The 23,236-nt window shown below is 43.1% G+C and overlaps 1 protein-coding gene across 1 annotated transcript in view; it reads left to right on the plus strand.

Moving 5' to 3' along the window:
* Window positions 1-22,413, plus strand: part of PIGK (phosphatidylinositol glycan anchor biosynthesis class K) — a 66,221-nt gene extending 43,808 nt beyond the window's left edge. The window contains exons 10-11 of the mRNA XM_086463069.1: window positions 584-659; window positions 22,273-22,413. Coding sequence (XP_086319195.1) covers window positions 584-659; window positions 22,273-22,389 — 193 coding nt within the window. The 3' untranslated portion in view covers window positions 22,390-22,413. The remainder of the gene's footprint in view (window positions 1-583; window positions 660-22,272) is intronic.
* Window positions 22,414-23,236: the final 823 nt, after the last annotated feature.

The following is a 23,236-nucleotide window of genomic DNA, read 5'->3' on the forward strand; positions in this document are numbered from 1 at the left end:
GGCTTTTTTGAAACCACTAGTGCCCACAGCTGTGCTGGTAAACGCACAAATGCTTGTGGTGTCAGAGCTTCGACCATGGCTGGACACCAGCGGGCACTGGCAGCAAAAATGGGAAACGGTGAATAATTCCTCTTGCCTTTTGAGATAGTCATATTTGAATTATGTTGGCAGGATTGAGTGAAGAAGCTTGTATTGTTAACAGTGCTGAATCTGCTCGGTAAATGTGTAAGACTTTTTTTCTATGGGGATTTCAGTCAAGCTTTCGCCAGCACTTTGTTTGTCTAAAAGCAGATTTAAAGGCTTTCTTAGGTTTCTGCTGCTAAAGTTGTGTTTTATGTGCTTTGGTCGGGGAAGAAACCCACGCTGATACTCACGTTTCTGTTTACTTTAAATTTATTCTTTCACCCAGCTTTGTAAGAAATATATTAAATTAAGGTCTTAAAATACACTTTTTCTTCATCTTAAGCAAAATAATCTCCCAGGTGCCACGCCTTTAAAAGTACTGTTAAATTTCAGTAATTTAACTTGGTAAACACTGTACTAATGTGTTAGTTTGATAAATGGTAACTTCATTTTTTCCCAGGCTTCCAAAGGATGAGTTGGCAACGGAACCACTAAAATATGCTGAACAACTTCCTGTAGCTCAGATAATACACCAGGTAAGTCTTTCTATTTTGAATATTTCCTTTGAGAATAAACATCTGTAGTACTTAAATGGCTTTTCTAGGTCACACAGAATCAATGTCCTTATGCTGGAAGTATGTAAAAACAACATACTCCGTTCAGATGACAACTATTAAATTATAAAAGTCTTATTCTGAACATGGCAATGAAAAGATGCTTGCTGTATGACACAGTTAAAACTTCAGAGGTTGCTGTTAAAATTGTTGTTTGTTTACTGATATAAAAGAAAAAAATAAATCCATTAATTCCTTCAAATTTGCATCTTGACCTAAATCATATTCCCCTTCCTGAAAAAGCAGCCAAAGTATAGAATAATTATCGGGGAATAATTGTCGTGACGAGTTGAGAAGGGAAAACAGTCTGCCCTCCTAAATAGAGTTCTGAATTAGCGCTGTTTCTGACTAGAGCGGTGTCATTGTTCTTTCTGCTTTGCACAGGGTTTTTTGTTTGCTTTTTGTCTTGCGCAATGAAAAACACAGAGATTGAGATTCTGCCTAGCTTGTGCGTTCTGAGTGTGTCTGTCTTTAAAATCAATACTCTTCCATTGACATAGGTAGACAAATGAGGGATGATGTGGACATCTGAGCTGGGACTGAACAGGAGGCTGCAGCTTTTGTAATTTTCCAATTTATGGCAAGGAGGAGGAAGAGGTCTTTTCTGTGCACAAGATTCTATACTCCCTTCTTGCTCTTTTCTCAGAGTTCAAGGTCTGATTCCCAGCCCGTCCTGCCGGTAGATTAGGTGCCCAGACTGCACTCATGTGTCTCGCCTTTCTTCACGGTTACCCACAGTGGGCTCTGCCTGTTTTGTGGAAATGCTCATGGCTAAATAACATACATAAAACTTGTGATACTGTATGACATGAGTGTTGAAACTTGCCATCTCCCTTCTTGGTGGTGCTTTAAAGAAAGCAAAAAGACTTGCTCTACTGCAGTCATTTGGGATTTTCTCAAAAAAAATATTATATTTTAACTTTGTAGGTCCTGCTTCAGGGACAGTAACTACAGTTTTCCGAAGTCAGGACTGAATAGGTCAGATTACTGTTTTCCTAATTGTACCCTGGCAGTATAGAACCTTCCAAGTAATCCGGTATCCTCTTAAAAAATTGACCTGAAAGTTGGGGTGGATAATGGCAATTCATCATGGGAGACAGAATGGTACAGTCCATTTGCTGCCTTGAGATAAAGAAAACTTGCAGCCTGAGAATGGGGACTTGGTGTTGGTCAGGGTAGCAATAAGCCAGATAGACAACGTTAGATAAAGCTATGGTTTCAGACTGAGCTGGTTTTGAATGCTTAAAGATCAACAGGAACAAGTCAAAGTCCACCGAATGTCCAAGATGCTATTAGTATTAATTATTACTGTAGATCTTTCCGAATACCTTCGTTAGTGTTTTTAAGCAGTTGAGTTGCACGCTGCAGGCAGTGCTGGTTTTACCTTAAAGGAAGCGTAAGCTTCAGTTTAAAACTTTAAAGTGTACAAGTCTTTTCTGCAAGATGTAAACACGAGGGATTTTAAAACTTTTGGCTGAAATCTGCACCTCCGGGAAGAATCTCTGATGTGTTCAGAACATGGAAGATTGGAAATCAGGACCAGTTTGTATGTCAGGAACTCCCTGGTGTTGTCAGAGCTTCAAATGACCCAACAGCCTGCAAATGTCACATTTAAAATTCTGTCTTCATGCCTGACTCTCAGCATAAATGAATTAAACAGCAGAGCAGGCAGCCAGTCAATATGTTCTTAACAGTGAGAGTGAGCAGTGAAACAGTTTGGGGGTTGTTTGGAATCAGTAAACAGAAAGTGCACGGAGTGGCTCACCTAGAGGAAAATCTCAAATAAGAAACAGAATTAACCTTTAAAATGGTCGACCAGACGAAATGTCATCGTAATATTTTGTACAACATTAGGTGGGTAATAACCACGGAGTGTTCATTTGGCTACTGTGGGCTGTACTGCAACAGCATATGGCACCGTGGAAAGGCAAAGACCTGTTCCTTACAGACTGCCTGTTTGCTGGGACCAGTCCACTGGTGGTGTAGAGCTGTGGTCTGCCCAGGGCGGCGAACCCGACCCACAGAACTGCCGATGTGGAGAACCAGATGAACGGAGCGTTGTTCAGCTGTCCTGCCAGGGAGCCGGGCCTCGTGCCCTGGGCCTTGTGCCCTAGTCTGTCTGGCAGGCAGGCCCCTGGCAGCCCCTCGGGCGGCGGTAGCTGAGCATGCCCTGAATGAGCGCTGCAGAGACCGCAGCGTGTCGTTTGTGAGGGACCTGGGGCCCTGTGCAGTTAATATGAACAAATAGGCTCTAAGAAAAAAGACAGAAATTATAAGAAATAAAAAATAACATGAGTAAAACCAGTGAATAGTATTTGGGACGTTATGATGCTTCATCCAAGCAGGTAATCGCTGTGTTTTAGTCTAGGCCATTGTGTTGGTTCTGTATCCCATGTACGATTTCTGTCATGTTAACCCAAGTTTTGTTTACCTCTAGGTGGAAATAAAGGCATCTGTAATGTTTATTTATAGCATAAATACCCATTAAAATTTCACAACAACAGAGAATTATCCTAAATCAGTATAATGCCAAAGTATGTTTTAATTATAGTTAGCAGCCAACTCATTCTGTCCAAATTTCGCTGTAAGTGTGTTCTCCTGAACACTACTAGAAGTCTACAGTTTTCCTTGGGCATTTACATGTGATTTCTGACATTCTCTTCAGTACTTGATCTCTGTTATTTAAAAAAATACTGTACTAATGAATAGAAATTACCTTTTCATTTCTAATGCGATTATTCCACAACAAAATTCCACAAGACTTGGTACATCCTAAACTGCTTAGCAAAAGGAGACCCAGAATCTGATTTTGGGATTGATCTTAAACTTCATGCACTAATAATTATTTATTATTATAGCGGTATAGAAACAAAAGAATGACAACCATATAAAGCTGACAGTTCAATTCTCAGAAATGTGTTATATTTAATGCATTAGACCATGGTTAATTAAAAAGACAGATGTGAAGAAATGAAAATAAATAGCAGAATGAAAACAAGTACTAACATTTAAGCCACTAGTTTTCAGACACAAATCAAAGTCAGACATTTGCAAGTGAAGTAGCTTTCTCTGTTTTCAAAAACAAAACCAAAAGCTTGTGCTTTTAACTGAAGTAAAAAAACATTAGTGCTCGGTAGAGGAATGCAGTCATTAATGTAAACTTCTAAAATGGCAAAAGCTGAGCTTTCAGAAGAACACCCACATAAGACAGCCTTTTCATGAGGTTCTTTGTGTACAGCCATGCACACGATGCTGCGACTTGGAATAAGTTTATGAATAGTAAGGCTGAAAAAAAAAAAAGGCAGGGGGGAAGGAGAGACTAATTCTGCACTTGTCTTTAGGTGAAACGGGTCTGGTGAAAGACCAGGGGAAGCCGCGTTTGAGAAGGTTGTTTTCATTTATCATAAAGGGTATTTCCATTGCTGGCCTTCGATTCAGCAAAGTACTTTAATAACAGTACCCAACTCCGGTGCCAGTGCTCTGGCTCTGAATGCCCCTCTGTGTTAGCGTATTCTGCCTAACTGGGATTTAGGATATGGGAGAGACTTAAATTGTTACCGGTGTCTTACTGACGGAATAATGTTTTATTGATGAAAGGCACGCCTCACTGGGTCACTGCCAGATCGCCTGGTGATGATGTTGTTATTGAAAACACAGTGAACCAGCAAATTCAGGCCGCGGTCAACTCGCACACTTATTTTAGTTCGTTGTGAAATATTAAGCAGATAAATTAAGGTGCTGTTGAAACAGGGTGGTATTTCAGGAAACCAGCTTCCAGCCCACAGTGGCAATTGCACGATTTACTTAAAATTTGACATGGCTTACAGTTGCCATTATTTACTTGAAAATAAAGAGTTCCTAGGTTATTTTCTCATGTAGGGGAATGCATGGGGGAATGTTAGATGTAATTTCTAATTAAATTAGATTGAGTTTCCTTTTGGAGGTACTTATTAATATTTTTGAAGAGTATTTAACCAGTGCATTTCTGTAGCTTCTCTGTAGAAGCCTCAGTGGAAAGTGCCTTCTGTCATCTCAGGAGATTACTGGGAGGTCATGCTACCCCTGATGAGTAAATACAGCTCTCTTCCAGATTCCAGTTGAGCAACGACCATTAGCTGTGCTGAATTTAAACTCAGGAGGACGTTAGGGACTTGCCACATCCAGTCTGGTTCAAATTGACTGCAGTCCACAATAAGTGAAATTAAATAAGAAAATTAAGAAAGAAGATGGGAGGGGGATCTCCAGAGTTATAAATGTGCAGGCTGATGGCCATGGAAGATGCCTGTAGAGCTGCAATTCTGTATTAAGTCTTGCAAGAAGGTCTTTGTTTCCGTAATTTCTGTGCTTCTGTAACAAGTTTGCCCCCTCACCGCCCCCAAAAATCCTTTTGCTTTGAAGATTAGTTTTTATTCATTCTTGGGACCTCATTCTCACATAGTAGAGGGGTGTGAGTTTATTGCATTTGTTGATGTTATTCCTGTTTCATGCTGATTTAATTGAGAGAGGTTTTCTTTAGCAGCATTTGGCAGAAATTGTTGAAACAGTATTAAGAAAATAGAACACGCTATGTTGTATAGATTTTTTGAAGTGTTTTGTGATTGTCTATAACACAACAATTTTAGCTCTCAGACTTAAATGTTTTCACAAACATTAAAGTCGTTTTATGCGGCTTATGATTTTTGTGAAATGCTCGATATGAAAAGTAACCCGTCACATGCCGGTACAGTCTTGAAAGCGTGACTTTCAGGGCTCGCACTGGTGCCTTGCCCACTGCCTTGTAGCTGCCCTTGGGCAGTTGTTCCTTTCCAAGAGGTCCTCTTGCGCTCTGTCTGCATCTGTCCTGATGGTGGAGTCTTGGTTCCTATTTGCGTTTTATGACAACCATTAGGGCTGTTCAGAAAGTTGGCCAAGTGCGCCAGGTGTTCAGTAGCACAGCAGTAGCCCAGATTTTGATTTTTTTCGTGCAGACAGAAATTTTGGTTTATGAATAATAATTTATTAAAAGTTTTAAAGAACTTTGGTAAGTCATACTTGCATTTTACTGAGTCTTGACAGGCTGAGAGGTTCAAAAGCAACTTGTGATACTTAGATATGTCAGGTTGGATGTGTAAAGTTTTAGACAGAGCTATTCATACATTTCTCTGAAAATCCATTCCTGTAGCTGTGTTTGAAAATAGCTGTAAAGCATAGTTGGCTTTTTGTGGTATTCAGCTACATGGTGTCAGAGATAAAACATGACCTTTCACCAAAGGTGCACCATTCTGCTGCACCTTTAACACAGACGGAAGTCTTTTCAGAAATGCTTTTCTTTCTTTGTCAGAACAGAATTTTTCAGAATGATCAAAAACTGAGTTCTTCATGTCAAAGAAGGAATCGTGACTGGATGTTATCCAGTAAATAAGAACTTGCTTCCTTCCCTAAATTATATGCAGTATGCGGATTTAATTTCTCTCACTGTTGCATAAATTAGAGGTTATTTAAAAATTTTGGGCTTCCTTTAAATTGAATGCTACCTAGTAGAAAACTTGTGCTGAAAAGGAGCAAACCAGACATTCTGTGAAGAGCTATTACTGCACAGTTTTGCCAGCCACCAAACCAAGTATGTCACAGAGCAGCAAAGATACTGCTGCTGACACAGAGTGCTGCGTGGTGCATATAGGTACTGTGAAGTTCACTCCCTAGTGTTTCTTCTAATATTAAGGGTGATTAAAAAAAACCTGTGAGTAGCAGAGTTTTGCTGTGAGCCATGTAATGTATGCAATGCGTACCTTTAAATTGAGAGAATGAGTGCTTAATTGTTTTGATAATACTGTTTTCTGTAAATAATAAATTAAGAATGGAATAGTCCCACATTTCTCTGACTCACTTCAACAAATCGCCAAACGCATTCTTGAGTTGGTTGTAGGTGGTACAGATCTTTTACTGGCAAAACATTAAACCAGAAACATTTTCAGGCATCTTTTCACCTGGAGAACTACTGCAGAGGCAGTGATGGTATTCAGGACCTTCATATGTAAGCCGGTAGTCCACACAAGCAATGAGGTTGTCTCTCTTCTTACTCAGAAATAAAGTAGAAATCTCATAAGCGAAGTCGTAACGTTCCTGAAATAGACCAGATTCTGAGTGTAGCATAAAGTATTTCTGTAAAGCGTTTAAACCATTTTTTTTCATGCGCTGTTGTTTTTCTCATCCGTCCGTTCCAATCACAGCATGCAATGATGTGGAGTTAGCATGAATTACTGATGATCTGGTTTTACAGACACGGCGCAGCTGCTTTTGTTTTGTTATGTTTTTCATCCGAGCGTGAGGGAAACCCTCTGGAATCGGAGACCTAGTAAAGCAGTCTCTTTTCTTCTGTCTTCCCATGAGAGGCCTGTGGTGGGTGATCACTCTCTGCTTATCCAGGATCATAATTTTACCGTTTCTCAACCACAGAGAAAGTTCTGCTTCTTTATCTCTTTGTTAAGTTGAAATATTAGGTGGAATCTCTTCTCTTAGTCTCCAAGACACAGTAAAGATAAATATCTTAGAATTATTTTTCTTTCAAATGCAGCCTCCCAAATCTTAAAAATTTAGCTGTAATTGTGAGGAACTTCCTTTCTGTAAGGATGGACTACCGAAATATTCATGCATGGGGAACTCTCTTTTGTCTGCACACCACGCTGCTCAGCAGAGCCAGAAAAGAAGCATGAGTGCTTTTTGTTGCTGACCAAGCATTAGGGAGGAACTGAATGTAGAATTAAATTCTTCCAGTTATAGCTGAATACAGTGAATGGATTGAATAACTAAATGCATTAAAAAGTATTTTGCGTGAGGAACCTGAACAGTCAGTTGTGGGGTTCTTGTTTAACTGTTTCCTGCTAGAAATACTACACTGAACATTTTCTGTAAGGTGAGAGGGGGAAACTGCCGTGGCCTGTTCCAGCTGCCCAGAGACACTGCAGATGGAGAGTGGTAGCTTTTTCTTGCCAGAAATGTTGTATGGATGGCCCAACCTGTCTTCCCTGTTTATGCATTAAAATGTGTAACTTTACCTCCCTTGCATTTTTTTTTAAATGAAATCAAAGTATATTTTAAAACCAATTAAAACTGATCTCTTTTTTTCCTATTACGCAGCCCTGTTAAGAACAGTTGAGCAGTTACCAAAATGTTCTGTTTGACGTGCATGTTATGAGCTTGTCTGGGCATCGGTAGGGTCCGGTCTCTACTGAATGAGAATTTACCACTTCTTCACAGAAGCGGCACTCAGCAAGGTGACGGTGGCCCCATGACCGTGCTCTCCCTCAAAGCCAGTCACCTCTTCAGGGAGATGCAGGAGCAGAAATGGAGACAACTGATGCCGTGTTTCCAAAATGACCGTTTTGGGCTGTACCGATCCTGCAGTTTGGACAAAGTATAGCACCAAACTGGTCCGTTTTCTGAGGTCGTGTCTCTCTCTCCCTGCCCTATGCAAACCCTCACATTCAAAGATCGGCATCGTATCTGCATTTGGCTTGGGCACGGGATGGGAGATTGGTTTGGCAGGTAGCTTGGGGTAATGTAACTAGGGGCTGCCCTCCACTCTCCCCTGTTCCTGATAGAGGTCTGTGCTCATTAAGCACAGCAGTGAGCTGAAAACCACTGCTTAAAAAAAAAGGCACTTTTAAGCCTGTCTGTTTACGTGACTATAGAATTTTAAAGCCAGCTAGAATAGGCAGTATCAGCCAAAATGGATAATATATATATATATATATATATTCTCTGAAAATTTTTGTTTATATTTCTCATGAGCAGGTGAGAGGGAGTGAAAGTATTTGTTACTCTGGAAAGTTGAAGTGGAAATAAATGTAAGGCTTTTGTGCCGATCATGGGAGTGCTCAGTTTGCGCTTGGGAATGCTGGTAGTACAAGGCGTTACGTGTGAATGTAGCGTCATCCATTTCATGGGTTGTGAGGCATCAGGTTCGTACCCACCAGCATACAGAACTGTCAGATGTCCTATGAAAGAAAGATCTGAAAAGATACCCTGGCTCTATAGTAGCTATAGTTGTGAGAGGTGCCACGTTGGATTTGCAGCTTCTTTCAGAGGTAATTCCTGTAATCGTGTGTTTTTGATAAGCAAGATGTAATATGAAGGAAGAGGTTCAGGATGTGACTGTGCCGTGTCAGGCTTTATAGAGTGCTGTAGGTCTTTGTGGTTTACTCACCTGAACTTCAGATACCTGCATTTGAAGGGTCGGTAGTAGCTGTATGACCACGAACTCTAAAAATTACTATCTATCTTAGATTAAAAAAAATAATAAAATTGTGCTTTTTTCCCATCTGAATCAGCTATGTGTTTGAAGATCCTGCACACACAAGCCTGTCAATATGCACTATTGATCCTCCTGTGTCTTTGTTTTGGCTTTGGACTGTGCCATGACCCCCCTCTGTGGTGCTGCACGACCTGCTTGCGGCCGTCATCTCAAGACTGTGGTGGCTGCCTCTGTTGTGCTGGAGCTATGCCCAGAGCTTTGCAGAGACAGGTTCAGAAACGCTGACAGCTTAAACTAGACTTTACGTAGCACGTTGGCCAAAAGCAAAACAAGGTTAACAGGGAGAGATTCTGATGGGTAGGCTACGGCCATAAGGGACCGTAACATTAACCTCTTCTGACTGTCTGCACAGAGCGCAGGGCTACTTCATTTGGTATTGCTATATTGAACTCAGGAGGGGTAACTAGAAAGGGAGCGAGCAGCAGCTGGTAGATGTTTAATCAAAATATTGTAATTGTGGGGGGAATATAAATGAGAACAATGATGGCATGTTAGTACACGTACGTGATTACAGAACGTACGCACGATACTACAGCTGCTGCTGAAGAACGTGTCCCGTGGGTCTCAGTTGCTGATGTCATGTGAATTCTTGCACAGCGCTATAGATAAAATATCAATAGCTCGCTCTCTTTGTTTTGGGCACCTTATACTAGAACTGCTGCTGTCGCTGCAAATGTAAGGGTGTTATTTTTAAGTGAGTTCTGTGATTTGAGACTCTTTGCTCTCCTTTGTGGCTATAATAAGCTTGGCTAATGTCAGAGCTTTTTTTGCTAAAATTATCTCTCCAGCCATTTTCACTCTCAGCATTGTAGTCCTCCATGAAGCGTATAATTCACTTTTTTCATCATTCTTTGCTTCCGTGAGATGTTTTGTGATACACTGGTCTGCATGAATTTGCATTTGTCATTTCTAAGCCTGGATTCTTAGATGCTCTGAGTCTTTTTGTATTTGTCTGCACTGGGTACCATTTATTTGCTGTTCCTTCCAGTGCTGGAAAAGTGAATACTATTTAGGTCACTGTGGTGAGTTGCCTCCAGTGTGGATAACTGAATAGGTTTTCAGTGCATAATGGTATGCAAATAATATACCTCTGCCTCACATGGGAATAGACTAAATATATGCACAAGCTTTCTGTGACCTTAATAGGTTTGTAGGCATCATAACACACCATGTGCTGCTGCAGCAGAGCATCGGATGTACAACTGCTTCAGCTGTGGAAACGTACGAGAGAACTCTGCGAGTTCAGAACACAATCCGCACACCTTGCTGTGTGGGGAAGTGCGTGCCAGCGATGCAGCTGATGTACTTCTGCAACGTAAGCAGGAGGTTTTAATAATAGTCACCATTAATAAAACAGAAGGTGCTTAGAAGGTGCTAATTCATTACGTCGGTAGGGCGTCTTCATGCGTGACGCAAGATGAAACTGGAAAGCAAACAGTAAAATGATAAGTAGACTGTTTTTATGTTTATGATGTTTCACATGTAAAAGTACCCTTTAAAAATTTTGTGTCTCTTTAGTTTATTGTTATTACAGGTTCTAGAGCAGTTCAGGAAACAGATGCTGCATTTACAAAGCTTTGCTTTAGTGACATTTTCTGTGCAAAAGAATGCATTCTTCCTAAAACTTCATTTTACTTAAATTAACTTGTATTTCCACTGAGGATAGCTTATATTAAGCACAAAGGGAGGCTTAGCAGTTTAGACTTCCATCAAATAAACTGCATAACTAAAAAGAGAAGCCTCACACTCTTGCACTTGAAAGTATTGTGTTCTCTCTCATGGGAACTCCAGATTAGAGAAATTATAAAGGCTTTGCATAAAAACAGGGAGGGAGAATTAATTTTTGCTTAAGCAGGGAAGTGTCAAAAGCTTATTATGGTAATTTTTCAATTTTGTTTTAACTGTTCACACATTTTAAAATAGTTGTACAATTCAGTGGAGCCATAATTGGTGTGTTGTGGTTTGGGTTTTTTTTTTTTTCCTTGGGCCATCATAAAACATAGCTTAGGTGCACTTAGGCTTGGAAGAAGTAGGTGTGCTAATTAAGTAGATGAAAAATTTCATATCATAGTGAGAAAATGTGCCTAATGGATTGGAATAGTATTCTAAGAATGGTTCCCCTATTCTTAATTACAGCCAAGTACCAAATATCAATATTACATGGAGACAATTAAACCACAAAAACCTTTGTGAGAAAGCGTAATTCCTAGCAGTAGAATTTTGGGGTTGTAGGGACTATCATGTTGGTTATTGTTATAGTAAACAGTAGCAGTAAAAGTTTACAGTAAAAACCAACGTTACTTAATAACTTTATTCATTATCTTTTAATGTAAATTAAAAGATGAAAATACATGGGATGAAGAGCTTCTGCTACATTTATTTTGTTAATCTTTCTTGAATTAAAAAATCCTAAATCTTGTCAATATCATAACAGCCTATAAAGTGCCGGGGTAGCAATTTAAAAGTTATGCTTGACCTAAAATAAATGTTGGGACTTTGCAAATTAAAGGAAAACTGATTTAGCAAAACCTTTTAATGGTAAATGAAATCATTTTTCCTTTGAGTGGATACGGTATCTAGCAGAAGAAACGCTGCTCCAGAGTTGCTTTCATTTTGGTGATGGGTTTCCTGTTCCATAGGAAGAGTCTTTGGTGGAACAAGGTTTGCGTTTGGAACGAGACTCGCTGGCCAGTGTGGAAGCAAACGGTGCTCCTGAGCGGTCCCTCATTAGTAACCCTTCTGTGTTTCTGTGCAGAGAAAGGACCTCTTTCCCAGCTCTCAGCTGATTTTTCTGCAGAAGCCTCTTTGGGCTGTGAAAGAGCCACCTTTGGCATCCCCAGGTGATGCCCAGCTTGTCAGGATCTTCCTGGCTTCGTCTGCAGTAGAAACTGGAGCGCAGACAGAGACCTGCTGTGTGGCAGGGATGAGGGTGTTCTGCTAATTTATCCCTTTTCCTGACGCCACCGAGTGGCTTCTGTCAAGACCTGCTGGTACCACGTTCTGGTACCCGTTTCTGGTACCACGTTCCTTCGTGGGCTCTCCTCTCCCCCAGAGCTGCGGGCGGACCTACCCGAGCAGAAGTACAGCGTGGTGGTGCGGGTTCTGCGAGATGAGGCCTGGGCGGGAGGGTCAGTGGCCGTTCTGGCTGGTAAAGCACTTCTCCAGTTCACAGGGCTCTGGTGGTCCGTATTTGAGTCCCTGGAAGAACAGTGCTGGGACTAAACAAGTTGAGCACATGCCCAGGTGTGTGCGTGGGGTGGAGGGAAAGGAGGGGATGCTGTTGGATCCTTGGGCAGAGTATTCCTTAGTCTTTATTCCTTATTTCACTGCTTGATACTGGTTGCACTGGGTGTAGAAACACCATTAGCGTGTGTGTAAGCACACGTATGCTTTGAGCACAAGACTAAATTCTTGACTTAGTTTGTGTTACTGTCACTAAATACATCAGGATCAGGACCTTTCTATATAAAGCAGATTACTGAAGTATGTTAGAGTAGGTTGTCCAAGATGCAAGATTCAATTCCGTGTTCTAGTGTCAGTTCAGTGTTCTGTAACATTCTTATTTCTCACATAACCTTGTACAGTTTTTATTAATAATTACTTTTTTATTGTTTACACATGAAAGCTTCTGATAGACAGTGTTTATTTAAATGGTATTTCAGTGAGTAGTAAAATTAGCAGTAACGGTTTTGCTAGTTTTTTCTTCTGCCTGCTATATTTCTTCTGAGCTTATGCAGCATAAACAGTAGCTGTTACCAATAAGCTCATGTTGATAAGGGAAAAATATAAATGTTGTCAGTCTTAGCTTGACGTATTTTGCAGTGCTGTGATGGCAGATACCTCTCTGAACAGTTTTCCTCAGGTGAAGGCCCTGTTCCCTCCAAATACATTCACATGTTTATCCCACTTAACCATGTAAACTCAGTGAGGTGGTGTTGTGATTTCTTTTGTGTTAATTTTATTTTGTTTACCCTTCAACAGCACGCTGTGAGGAGCATGGCAGTGTAACTCACAGGCTCTTGACAGGACTGATGAATGGCCAGAGGTAGAGATATTGGCAGGCTGTTCTCTAGTGCTCTGTCTAGAATTGTTTTCCTAAATAATTCAGAGGGTTGAAATTTGATGAAATCATCTCCATTTGAAGAATGAGTGGAAGGGGTGAATGAACGAAGACCCGTCATGGGGCGGGTGTGTTCCTACTGTTGGACAGGCAAGACAGCATCCCACATCGTCGCTGCTGCGCAAGTGTTTCGTGTGAGGTGGTGGTTCAGCTTTGCGCAAGGGACGACTTCTGTGGTGACTGGTTCTCTTGCTGGGTGCGCGGCACCCTGCCGTAGCCAGCCTTCTGCTCCCCTCAGCCCCCAGCACGTTGACGGTGGTCTGCTCTGGCTCTGTGTTCCTGGCGAAGCCTGGCTCCAGCGGCGGGGCCCTGTGAGTTAGCGAGCGATCGCGTCATGTCGGGAGGGAGTGCTTAACGTGACAGACCACCTACGGCACGTGGCTGGCAGGTGGGGGATGAGCGGTACTTGCAGGGGACCGAGTGACAACACGACATCATCGGGGCAGTAACCTGCGGTTCGTTGAGGTGGTTGGCAGGGAACGTGCAACTGGTTTGCCACTGGGTAAGACCACCAGTGTGCGATCTTCTTAAAGACTTGCCCTTCCAGAGGGAAGTTGATGCTGTACGTGTTACATGTGGCAGCCCGGGAGGGCGTCTGCTCAGCAACCCTCATTTGTTCTTCCAGAAGGTTGGTCTGTGCTGAGCCCCACAGAGCATTCAGCTGACGAACCCAGCGTCACGCAAATGTCGCGTGGGAGCAGTGCCTGTGGATGACACCAGAAATCTGCCGTTCTTTCTTCATGGCAGCTGCCTACAGAAACTGTTGGCAGGAATGGGCCTGCTCTCTGGGACTCCTTGTTCCGTGACATGCCGAGCATATCAGAAACGGCTTTCTGGTGTAGCTGTGACTACGTGCAGCCACGCAGGAAGTGCCTGTATTACTGTGGTGTCCGTGTTTTATGATGAGTTTTCGAGGCTGTATAGCAGCTAGAGTAGCCGAAAGTATGAGGTTCGTATTTCAGAGTAATTCTTGTCCTTTTCCTCTTTCCCTGCTCACGTGAAGAGTACGTACAACGTGAGCCTGGGTGACAATACTTGTCTGGTGTATGAGTGCAAAACTGCTGACTACAACAATCGCCTTTAAAAGCTGGCTGGTGGTGGTGAGCAAACCAATCTATTGCCAGCTGCAGTACACTGGTTTCTCACTGAGAATGAAAATGTTTTGCAATAAAAACACAGCCATACTTGATCTTGTTCGTATCAATGTGCAGGCGCCTTTTGCCTCGGCACTATTTCTCCCTCCATCCATTTTTTCATGCCTGCCTCTTAAATGTAATGGTGTTTTGAGTTGTGCAAGCTGGAGCTAGAAAATGTGGAGCTCTACTGCACCCATGTATAATGTAGCACACAGCTCAGGGCGAAGGAGAACGTTTTAAATTACAGTTCTAGAGATTTAAAAAATAAGCAGTAAAAACTACATGAATAAGGAATATTTATTTGGATTCCAGTTTCTTAAAATGTAGCTGTTGAGATATTTGGTTAGATCTTGTACTCAGTATGGCATATTGAGTATAAGATCGAATGTTGTCTGACATCTGTTGTTAATACAGCCTGTCACCTGGAAGTAAATTAATAGATACTCATGGGATAGCCAGGAAAAAAATCTGTAGTTAGAAGGGTCACTACTACTTTGAAGGGAATAGCATAATAATTTATGAACGTCAGGGTTCTTCCATATAAACAGAAACAACTTTGTTTGGATTTGAATGATCAAAATTATACTTCATAATGGAAGTTGTAAGGCGTACAATTAATTTTATGAGATTAGGGAAAAAACCTGCCTCAGAGCATACTGATTTAAACACATTTGAATAGACTCACCTGGCAGTCCAGAGGGACGCTGTGGGAAATCCCAGTTACGTTTCCAAGGAGGCAGTGGGAGTGCTGGGTCCGTGGAAGGGTTGGGCTGGGTGAGGCTGCTCCTTGGAGCGACCGTCCCAGGCTGGGCGCGGTCGGAGCCGTCGCGCACGTACTGCCGTGTCCCTGCAGAGCCCGAGGGTGGCTCTGGGACTGGTTCTGCTCCCGCCGGCGACGCGACATCGGGTTTGTGCGATCAAGACCTGCGCCACACACGGCTTTGAGAGAATCTTGTCCCGGGGCAAGCGAGCGGTGCATGCTGCTTGGAAAAACAGTGCTCTGAGAATAGCGCGGCCCACTTGGCTCAGCTGGACTTTTTGTGAATATGAAACACCTTTGTCCCTTGAGCAGCCTCTGCACACCCTTTTCACCTCCTTTCTTCTTTGCAGCTGCTGTTCCTGTTTGCTTAACCCAAAGTTTTGGTAGCAGCGAGTTGCTTTTGTATCTGATCATCTTCAGGGGTCCTCTCCACTGAGGTCTGCCTCGCCAGCGCGTGGTTTTGTCGTTTTCTGACCCCCTCCAGCGTAAGGCCCTGAAGCAGTTTATCTTCCCGTTTGTGGCACGGCACTGTGCGCTGGATGCCTTTAGCCTTGGTTTTGCTAATAGTGTTCCTCTTGTTTAAATTAGTGAAATGTAAACATATTAAAAAAGAAGGATGCTTTTCAAACTGGTGGTGGCCAAGTTGTGAATACCAAGTCTACTTAATTAAGCTGCTCATATTCTATTTTTGCATGCTTCCGTGGGCATGAAGCTTTGGGTTTGCGAGTGCAATTTGTGTATTTGCTGTGGACTTGGGTGCCCTTTTGTGAAAAATTATGATCGTGGCTTCACAGAAGAGTATGAATTTGATTAAAATACAAACCCCAATTTACTTAATATACCTTAACTCAATGTAGTTGGGGTTTATTTTCTAAATACAGCTTTATATTGTGACTTTTCATCTGCACCCTAAATCATAGATGAGTTCCAGGAGGTGGCTCGCTGGTAGTGGAGCCGGTGAGAGCTCAGCCCCTGGCCCTCGGCAGGGGCGAGAGCTGCTGTGCCCGTATCCCTGGAGGCAGACAGGAACGGTCGCCGCTGCCAGCGCGGAGGTGGGCTGTTGGCTTGGGGTGCCGCACACCACGCACCTTGGTTCGGGGTCCCCGGCACCGTCCCAGCTGCGCTTGCCCGGTGGGCCCCGTTCCTCCAGGCGCTGGCCAGGCGCTGGCGGGGCTGGGATCCCGGGCACTGGGAGGGATCCCTCGGGCAGTAGTAGTGTATTGTGTCACAGGTTGGAAGATTAATGAGTAGCTGTTAAACCACTAAAAGCACTTTGAAGTGCTATGTAATGCTGAGATAAGACTGAAAAGTAGAGAATAATAAGTAGAAGTTCAATTCTAGAAACCCTTGTAGAACACGTGTTTTAGAAGGAAATGAAAAACTGAAGCTATCGTAACAGTACTGGAGTTTCTGTTGCGGTGATTATACAGTTTTCAAAGTAAACACTTAAAATGCAGTTGTTGGCATTGATATGTTAATTTAGTTTAACTGCTGTTCTTTCCTGTATCCTTCATGAGTTTTTGTTGTTGATGAGTGAACTTTCTTCGTTATTTTATTAATATTGGAGATATCAGTAATCATGGCACTGCGGTTAATAAATACAAACCAGGAGATTAGGCAAAAGTGCTTTAAATTGTTTTGCAGATTAACAGGCACCGTTTATGTTGGAGTTCTTACAACTTTAATCTTGCTGTGGGCACAAAAGAGGATTAAGCTGTTACTAGATGGCTGGAGTTATTTGATCCACCCACCCCCCCCCCCCCGCGAGGACCCCAAATCCAAACTGTAACGGAGAAATTAGAAGTGCATGCTTCCACTAAAAGCTTGAGGATGTACTTTATGCTGTGGTTTGCTTGTGATACATACAAATTCATAAACTTGGTTGGGTGCTTTGTCGCAAGAATTGAGAGGAATGCCCAGTTTGGAATTTGAAATTGCAAGTAAACCTGGACGGTAATGGAGTGTCTCCGGGAATCCGGGAAGTGTATAACGTGCTGTTGGCGTGGTGTGCTGTGTACCAGAACCTGGCTTTCCAAGGAGTTTCCTTGGCCTTCAGTTTCAGGCCTGTGAGATGAGAAGCAGGTGGGTTGTTTAATTTTTGGATCTGAGGTTGGCTTTGGATTTCAAAGACCTGCTTTCAAATGTGGATCTTTCTTTTTTCAGTTTTCAATACTGTCTGTAACACAGACCCCAACATAAAATCAGGTCTCTTGAGAAACAGGAAAGAAAACCCTCAGTATTGTAATGGCAGAAATAGAAATGTTCCTTTAAATGGAAAATGACCAAGAAGACAACCTTGAAATTGACCCCCCAAAACACACAAAACTCATGGCAGTGGTCTAACAGTGCCGGCGAGCTCTGCGCAGACAAGCAGCAAGTGTGCTTCCCTTCCCCGCGAGCGCGAGCAGCGCTGGAACTGCCGGAGGGGCGTGCGCAGGATTCCCCGCAACTGCTGCTGCCGCTGGCAGCCCGTCCTGGCTGGCCTTGCGTACCCCGTGTGCCGCAGTAAGTAGGCCAGGACTGGGGCAGGGCACTCGGCACGGCAACCCCAGAGAGGAACCAGCAGGGATTGAGGAGGGGTGCGGCGGCTGCCGCTTACAGGCTCGTTGGGACGCAGCACTCGCAACGGTTTGCTTCTGTGCGGTTACATACGGGTGTTCTGCCCTCGTGCCTCAGGCTGGGGAGAACATCCCCCCCAGCAAGGATAATGTGCGCACTCATTTTTGAGGCTGTGCCTGTTTTCTGAAAGCCCTGTGTGGAATAAGGCACTGGAGGGGACTGAAGAATTGGCATATCCCTTTTCCATTTGGGAATTAACTGCGTTCTGACTGTACGCACTGCTTTTCTCTGCGGCTGCCATCCAAATGTCGAGTCTGAGTTTAACCCAAAGCTTTCTGTACCAGTATTTTTGTCCTTAGTAGATGACACTAATGCAAAGGGAGCTCTGTTGGACGAGGACTGTAGGGTTGGATTATAATGGTATTTAACACAATCTTTTCTGCATGGAATGCCAATACATGGTGTTTTAAATCGTATTTCTGTTCTGATGTCACATTTTAAAATTAATCCATTCTTAATCTAATTGCCGCTTCAGCTTTAATACTTTTTTATTATTTTTTGCATAAAACTCATTTTAATTGGAGTAACAAGCATTGCATGTTTTATGAAGCACCTTCACTGAAAGTCTTGGATACTTTCTGTTCGGGTCCCTACAGACCCATCCAGTTTGAAAATACATGGTTTTATCCTCTCCTTAATTACAGTCTTTGGAGCAACTCTCCGTTAACTGTTTCTGAGTGCCGCAGGATAATGAGTCTCCAAGAACGAGAGAGCGTACAGAGAAAACTGTTCACAGGAGGAAGGCTGCTGTTGCTTGGCTACCTGTCCTTTTAATTTGGGATCCCCAGCAATTCGGTAATGGCTAGCCCTTAGGCTGCTGAGTGCGTGCGTTTGTGGCACAGGATGTGTTCTGTGTGTGCCTTTCACCTGTGTGTCACTGCCCTTACCGCAGGGATGAAGAGGCCGTTTCCAATGGGGGTGTGCTGTGGCGCAGATCTCAAACCCAAACACGTCAGTGCCGTGGGCAGCACCAGGGACGGGAGGTTCTCAGGTGGGTGCTGCGACAGCGCAAGGCAGAGTGACTTCAGCCAAAAGGGCTGTGGCCTCTGCGCCGCCGGGTCAGGCGCAAAGACGGGGCAGTTATGCCTAATTCCTAAGTATTGCAGCCAATCTGTAGTCTTTTAACAGTGCACACTCTCACGCCAATTTAGGCATAATAAAGATACATAATTAATTGCAAATTAAAATACTGCAACACTTAACTTTTTTTTTGTCCATTTAGCATTTTCTCGCAAGTGAGAAAATGCCCGACTTTCCAGACTTGCCTGACTTCCACGGAAATTTGCTGGAGTAAGACCCTGAGCTAGGCAGTGTTTGCAGGGTAAATACCAAAAACTTTTTTAGGAATCTGGGAAAAACTGTATATTCACTAATGCTTCCTGATCGGTCCTAAAATTGGTACAAGTTATCTAGGGATTTCTTACCACCACAGAACTGATATAAGCATGGAAAAAAATTACGTCTTTTCTAAACCTTTTTCCAGTAGGTGGATCTGAAAAGGAAACTTCTTCATTTGCTATTAAAGTGATTGTTTCTCACTTTAGTAGTTTTTCCCGCTAGGAGAGATCTCTGTGACCCTTCCCCGCCTGCCCGCACAAGAAGCCAAAGCAGCTCCTGCAGCAGCAGAGCGGAGGCTCGTGCGTGGGCACGGACGGGCGTCGCGCCTTGGCAGTGCTGCCGGCGGAGCTGTGACCGCGGAGGGACGCCGGCGGGGCCTTGGCAGCGACACGGTTGTGCCGCCGGGGTGGTCGCTGGGTCTGCTGTTCACCGCACGGCCGAAGGCTCCCTTGCAGCGTGTGCGGACGGGGCTGCTGGGGGCAGTGGCTCCATCTCACCTGGGACGGGTGTGAGTCACAGGCGCGACGTGCCGCGTTCTGTAAAGGAGCTCCAGTGCCATTTGCTGCTCAGCTGGCACGTCCAGCTGGGCAGGGATCTGCTACTCAAGTTTTCTGTGTTGTATTTGGTACGATTTTAGAAGGGTGAACGTACCAGTTCAACAGCTAATTACATTTTTAACTCAGGGATGAACTTCCTTGGGAATCTGTTGTCAAGTTAATTTAAAGAGAATTACCTATTTCAGCTCCTACAGGTACACTTTGTAGGTTTAAACGTGAATCTATGTAAACCCTTTTAGGTATTCATAAGGTTTTGATGGCTGTATGCCCCTAGTGGAAAATACCAGCATATTTCAGTATAATTTTGTGCTTGATTAACCTCACCGTTGACGTACAGATGTTGAGTAGAGTTGTGTCTCTTTGCCCTTCTATTGTGGTTTAATGTTTATGTGTAGATTTCAGTTTCTGGGTCTGTAAATCTTTCTTGTTTAGATCATATATCATTAAGATTACTAAATATGTAGTTCTTGTAGAGCCTCATATTTATTTTTTGTCATGCCTTCATGTTTTTAATCCTTTGAGTTTTAAGGTAAAGTCCCATGGCTTTAAACCGCCCGTACGTATGCCCTTGATTTCCCAGCGCGGAGCCATGGCCACACTGGCCTTCGTCTCCTCGCAGAATTCCATGCAGGCTTTGCTACATGGCATGACAAAATGTAAAACCATGCTCATAGATCACCCTATAAATATTTATTCATATAAATTCTTTAAAGAAATTAAATTACATGTTCTATACAAAATGGGGGAGAGGGGCTTTTAGTGTCACTGACTGCAAATTGAAGTCATTTGTCTCGAAGGGTCAGGTGCCGCTTTGTGGTAAGGAATTCGTCTGCGATCCAAGAAGGGCAAGATGGATAGTACAAAGAGATTGATGAACAGGCGCTGCAACGCGCACACCAACTTATGGGTTAATTAGGAGCATTTAAAGAAGAAGGTTCCTTTGTGCAGAGAAGTGTTGCGTGTTGGTACCTCAAGAGGCAAGGAGAGCTGGCAGCCTCTCTGAACGGGCGGAGTTGGTTCTCCGAGATGTTTACGTGGAGATGTGTGGTTGCGAGTGTCAGCGAGGTGGCAGATACCCAGCGCGCGTACGCTGCAGCTGAGGAGTGCTTCTGAGGAAGGCGAGTGATTTGCATATATAGAGACATCTCTGCTCCTGTCTTTGGTTTTGTGCTGTTGATGTGAGTTAACAATGCTGGTGGATTCCTGTATCAGAGTAAAATCAGAGGCATTTCCGAGGGCCACGTTCTTTGCATGTCTCGGGTGACATGGCTGTTTGTTACACTTTTTAATTACAAGCATGGTACCTGAAGAAAAATCCTGAAGCTAAAACCGTGTAGCTTAGAAAATGGGAGCCAGGCAATCAACAAACACTGTTTTCTCATTGATAGGAAAGCTGCTCTGAAAGAAGAGATGCTGCAAACTGTTCTCATTGCATTAGAGTTCACCAGCCACCTGGTACGGTTAGGGGAGAGCGACAAGCTTCCGTACGCAGATTCATGCAGAAATGGAGACAGAACCATCTTCTGTCATAGTTATTCACAGGGCAGAAAGAGAATTTTAAATTTGACTTGAATGCAACAAACCCAAAATACTCTCTGTGCCCCTCGTGTCTCACTCTGTACAAGGATAAAATACTGCAAATCTTTCAGCAAGGCAGGAGTAAGCTCAGCAAGCGCTTCGGTATTTGTTATTGTGACAGTAAATCATCTCTGTCTGCCTAGAGGATCTGTAAAACATACCTGCTGAGGGCGAGAGCGGGGAGAGGCATGAGGGACTGAGTTATACTTCCAAATACTGTAATTTGGGTATTTTTGTCATGCTACTCTTAACTAAAATTTTGCATTCATGTGGCTTCACCTTACTCCTAGCCCCAGAGACAGATCTTGGGAACGTAGCAGCTCTTACCTTCTACAATCCATTTCTCACTGAATATGGAGCGTCGGAGATTTTTTTTTAAATAAGAGGAGGAGGAGGGACAAGTTTTATCTTGTCTTACTGCTAAGTGTGAGATAGAAAAGGCCTTAACAAATTGCAGTGTATTGCTTTTTACTGATGGTGAAAAAATTGTTGAAGGGACAGGCATTTGAATTGCAAAATATATTTCTACGTTAAGGGAAGGCAGTTAAGAGTGAACGAGGCCCCTGGGAAATGTGACTGACATTAAAAAAATCCTATTTTGTTTTATGGTATTCCTCTAATAATGAATCTTAGCTTCTTATGTGGTTAGATACCTGTTTATTCACATCATTCTGAGTACAAAAGGAGCGGTAGAAAGCATTCTAGGTAGTGGAAAAACAACACCGTCTTTTCTCTTTCGCATTTTCACTCGTAGGGACTGTTTTTCATACTTGCAGCATTTTTCTCTCATATTAACATGAGACCCAATACGAGAGATTCTGTCCAAATAGGTGAGTTGGAGCATGTCCCACAAGGCTGATGGGCACCGCCAAAGCAGTGTCTCAGGCCCGGTTCCAGTGGCCTGGACTGTGCGTAACCTCCCTGCTCGAGTGGCAGCTCCCCTCCCGTCAGCCTTCCACCTCATCAAGAGGAAAGACACTTCCACTTCATGCAGAAACACAGCTTATTGGTATTTCTCTCTACTGCAAGGGCTTGGGGTTTTCTGGCGCTCGGTAAACACAGTGCCTGTTCAGTGTGAAAACCGAGTACGGATCCTTTGTTTTTCTCTTTTTGTTTGGTTTTTCTTTTTTGCAGAAACCAAAGCAAAAAGACTGGCATCCTCCTGGAGGATTTATTTTAGGACTCTGGGCATTGATCATCATGGTTTTCTTCAAAACGTATGGAATCAAGCACATGAAGCACATCTTCTGAACTGGAGCGAGCAAGACGATTGCATCGCCTGCTGCCTTGGGCTCACCAGTGTCAGCCGAGTTCTCTGTAGGTGTCTGGTGGCTGTACGGAACAACAGTGTCAAGATCTCACTTCTAAAGGTTCTGAAGTCGTCTCTTCTGCCCCTTTTCCTGAAAAGAGTCTTAACAAATGGTTTTAATGTTACACTGACATTTTTACTTTGTCTTGTTTTGAACCTTTTAATGCTTTTCTGAGCAGTTTTTCTTTCTGGTTAAACTTGAAAAAGAGGAGGGACCTAAACAGTTATGGAATTTCTGAGGTTGACTGTGAATTGTAAATGGGCAAATTCTTTCCCCCGTACTTCCTTCAGAGAAAATAGTAGTAGTCAGCCTGCCACTAAAGAACTAGACGTTGTGCAGAACGTTATTTAGGATGTCATTTTATCAATAAGAACTTAGGCCACTTTGCAGACTTTGGCGTGACGTATTGAAAGCTTTCTTCACAAAAATAGAAACACTCTAGCATATATTGATTTTTTTTTTCTTACTCTGTTGTGTTTGTTTTTTTTTTTTTTTTCCTTGTTAAATATAACCCTTAGATCAGCCCTTTCACCTCAGGCAGTTTTGAGTCTAGGATTCTGAGTTGGTGAAAGTGAAACCAAAATATATGATGACCTCACTGAATCTATGTCAAAAAAAAAAAAAAACCAACAAAAAACCCCCAAAAAAGTGAAACTATGACTTCACCCTGTCCATTAGGATCCCTTCCTAGGTGTTGTGTTTTCATGCCCTGTAGTATGGGGTTGGATGCCTTCAGGACTTGCAGTGCCCTGTGTTTCTGCACAGGAGGAAACCAGCTCTGGCATCAG

Source organism: Leptosomus discolor, chromosome 3 (assembly GCF_034619465.1).
Source record: "Leptosomus discolor isolate bLepDis1 chromosome 3, bLepDis1.hap2, whole genome shotgun sequence".
NCBI lineage: Eukaryota > Metazoa > Chordata > Aves > Leptosomiformes > Leptosomidae > Leptosomus > Leptosomus discolor.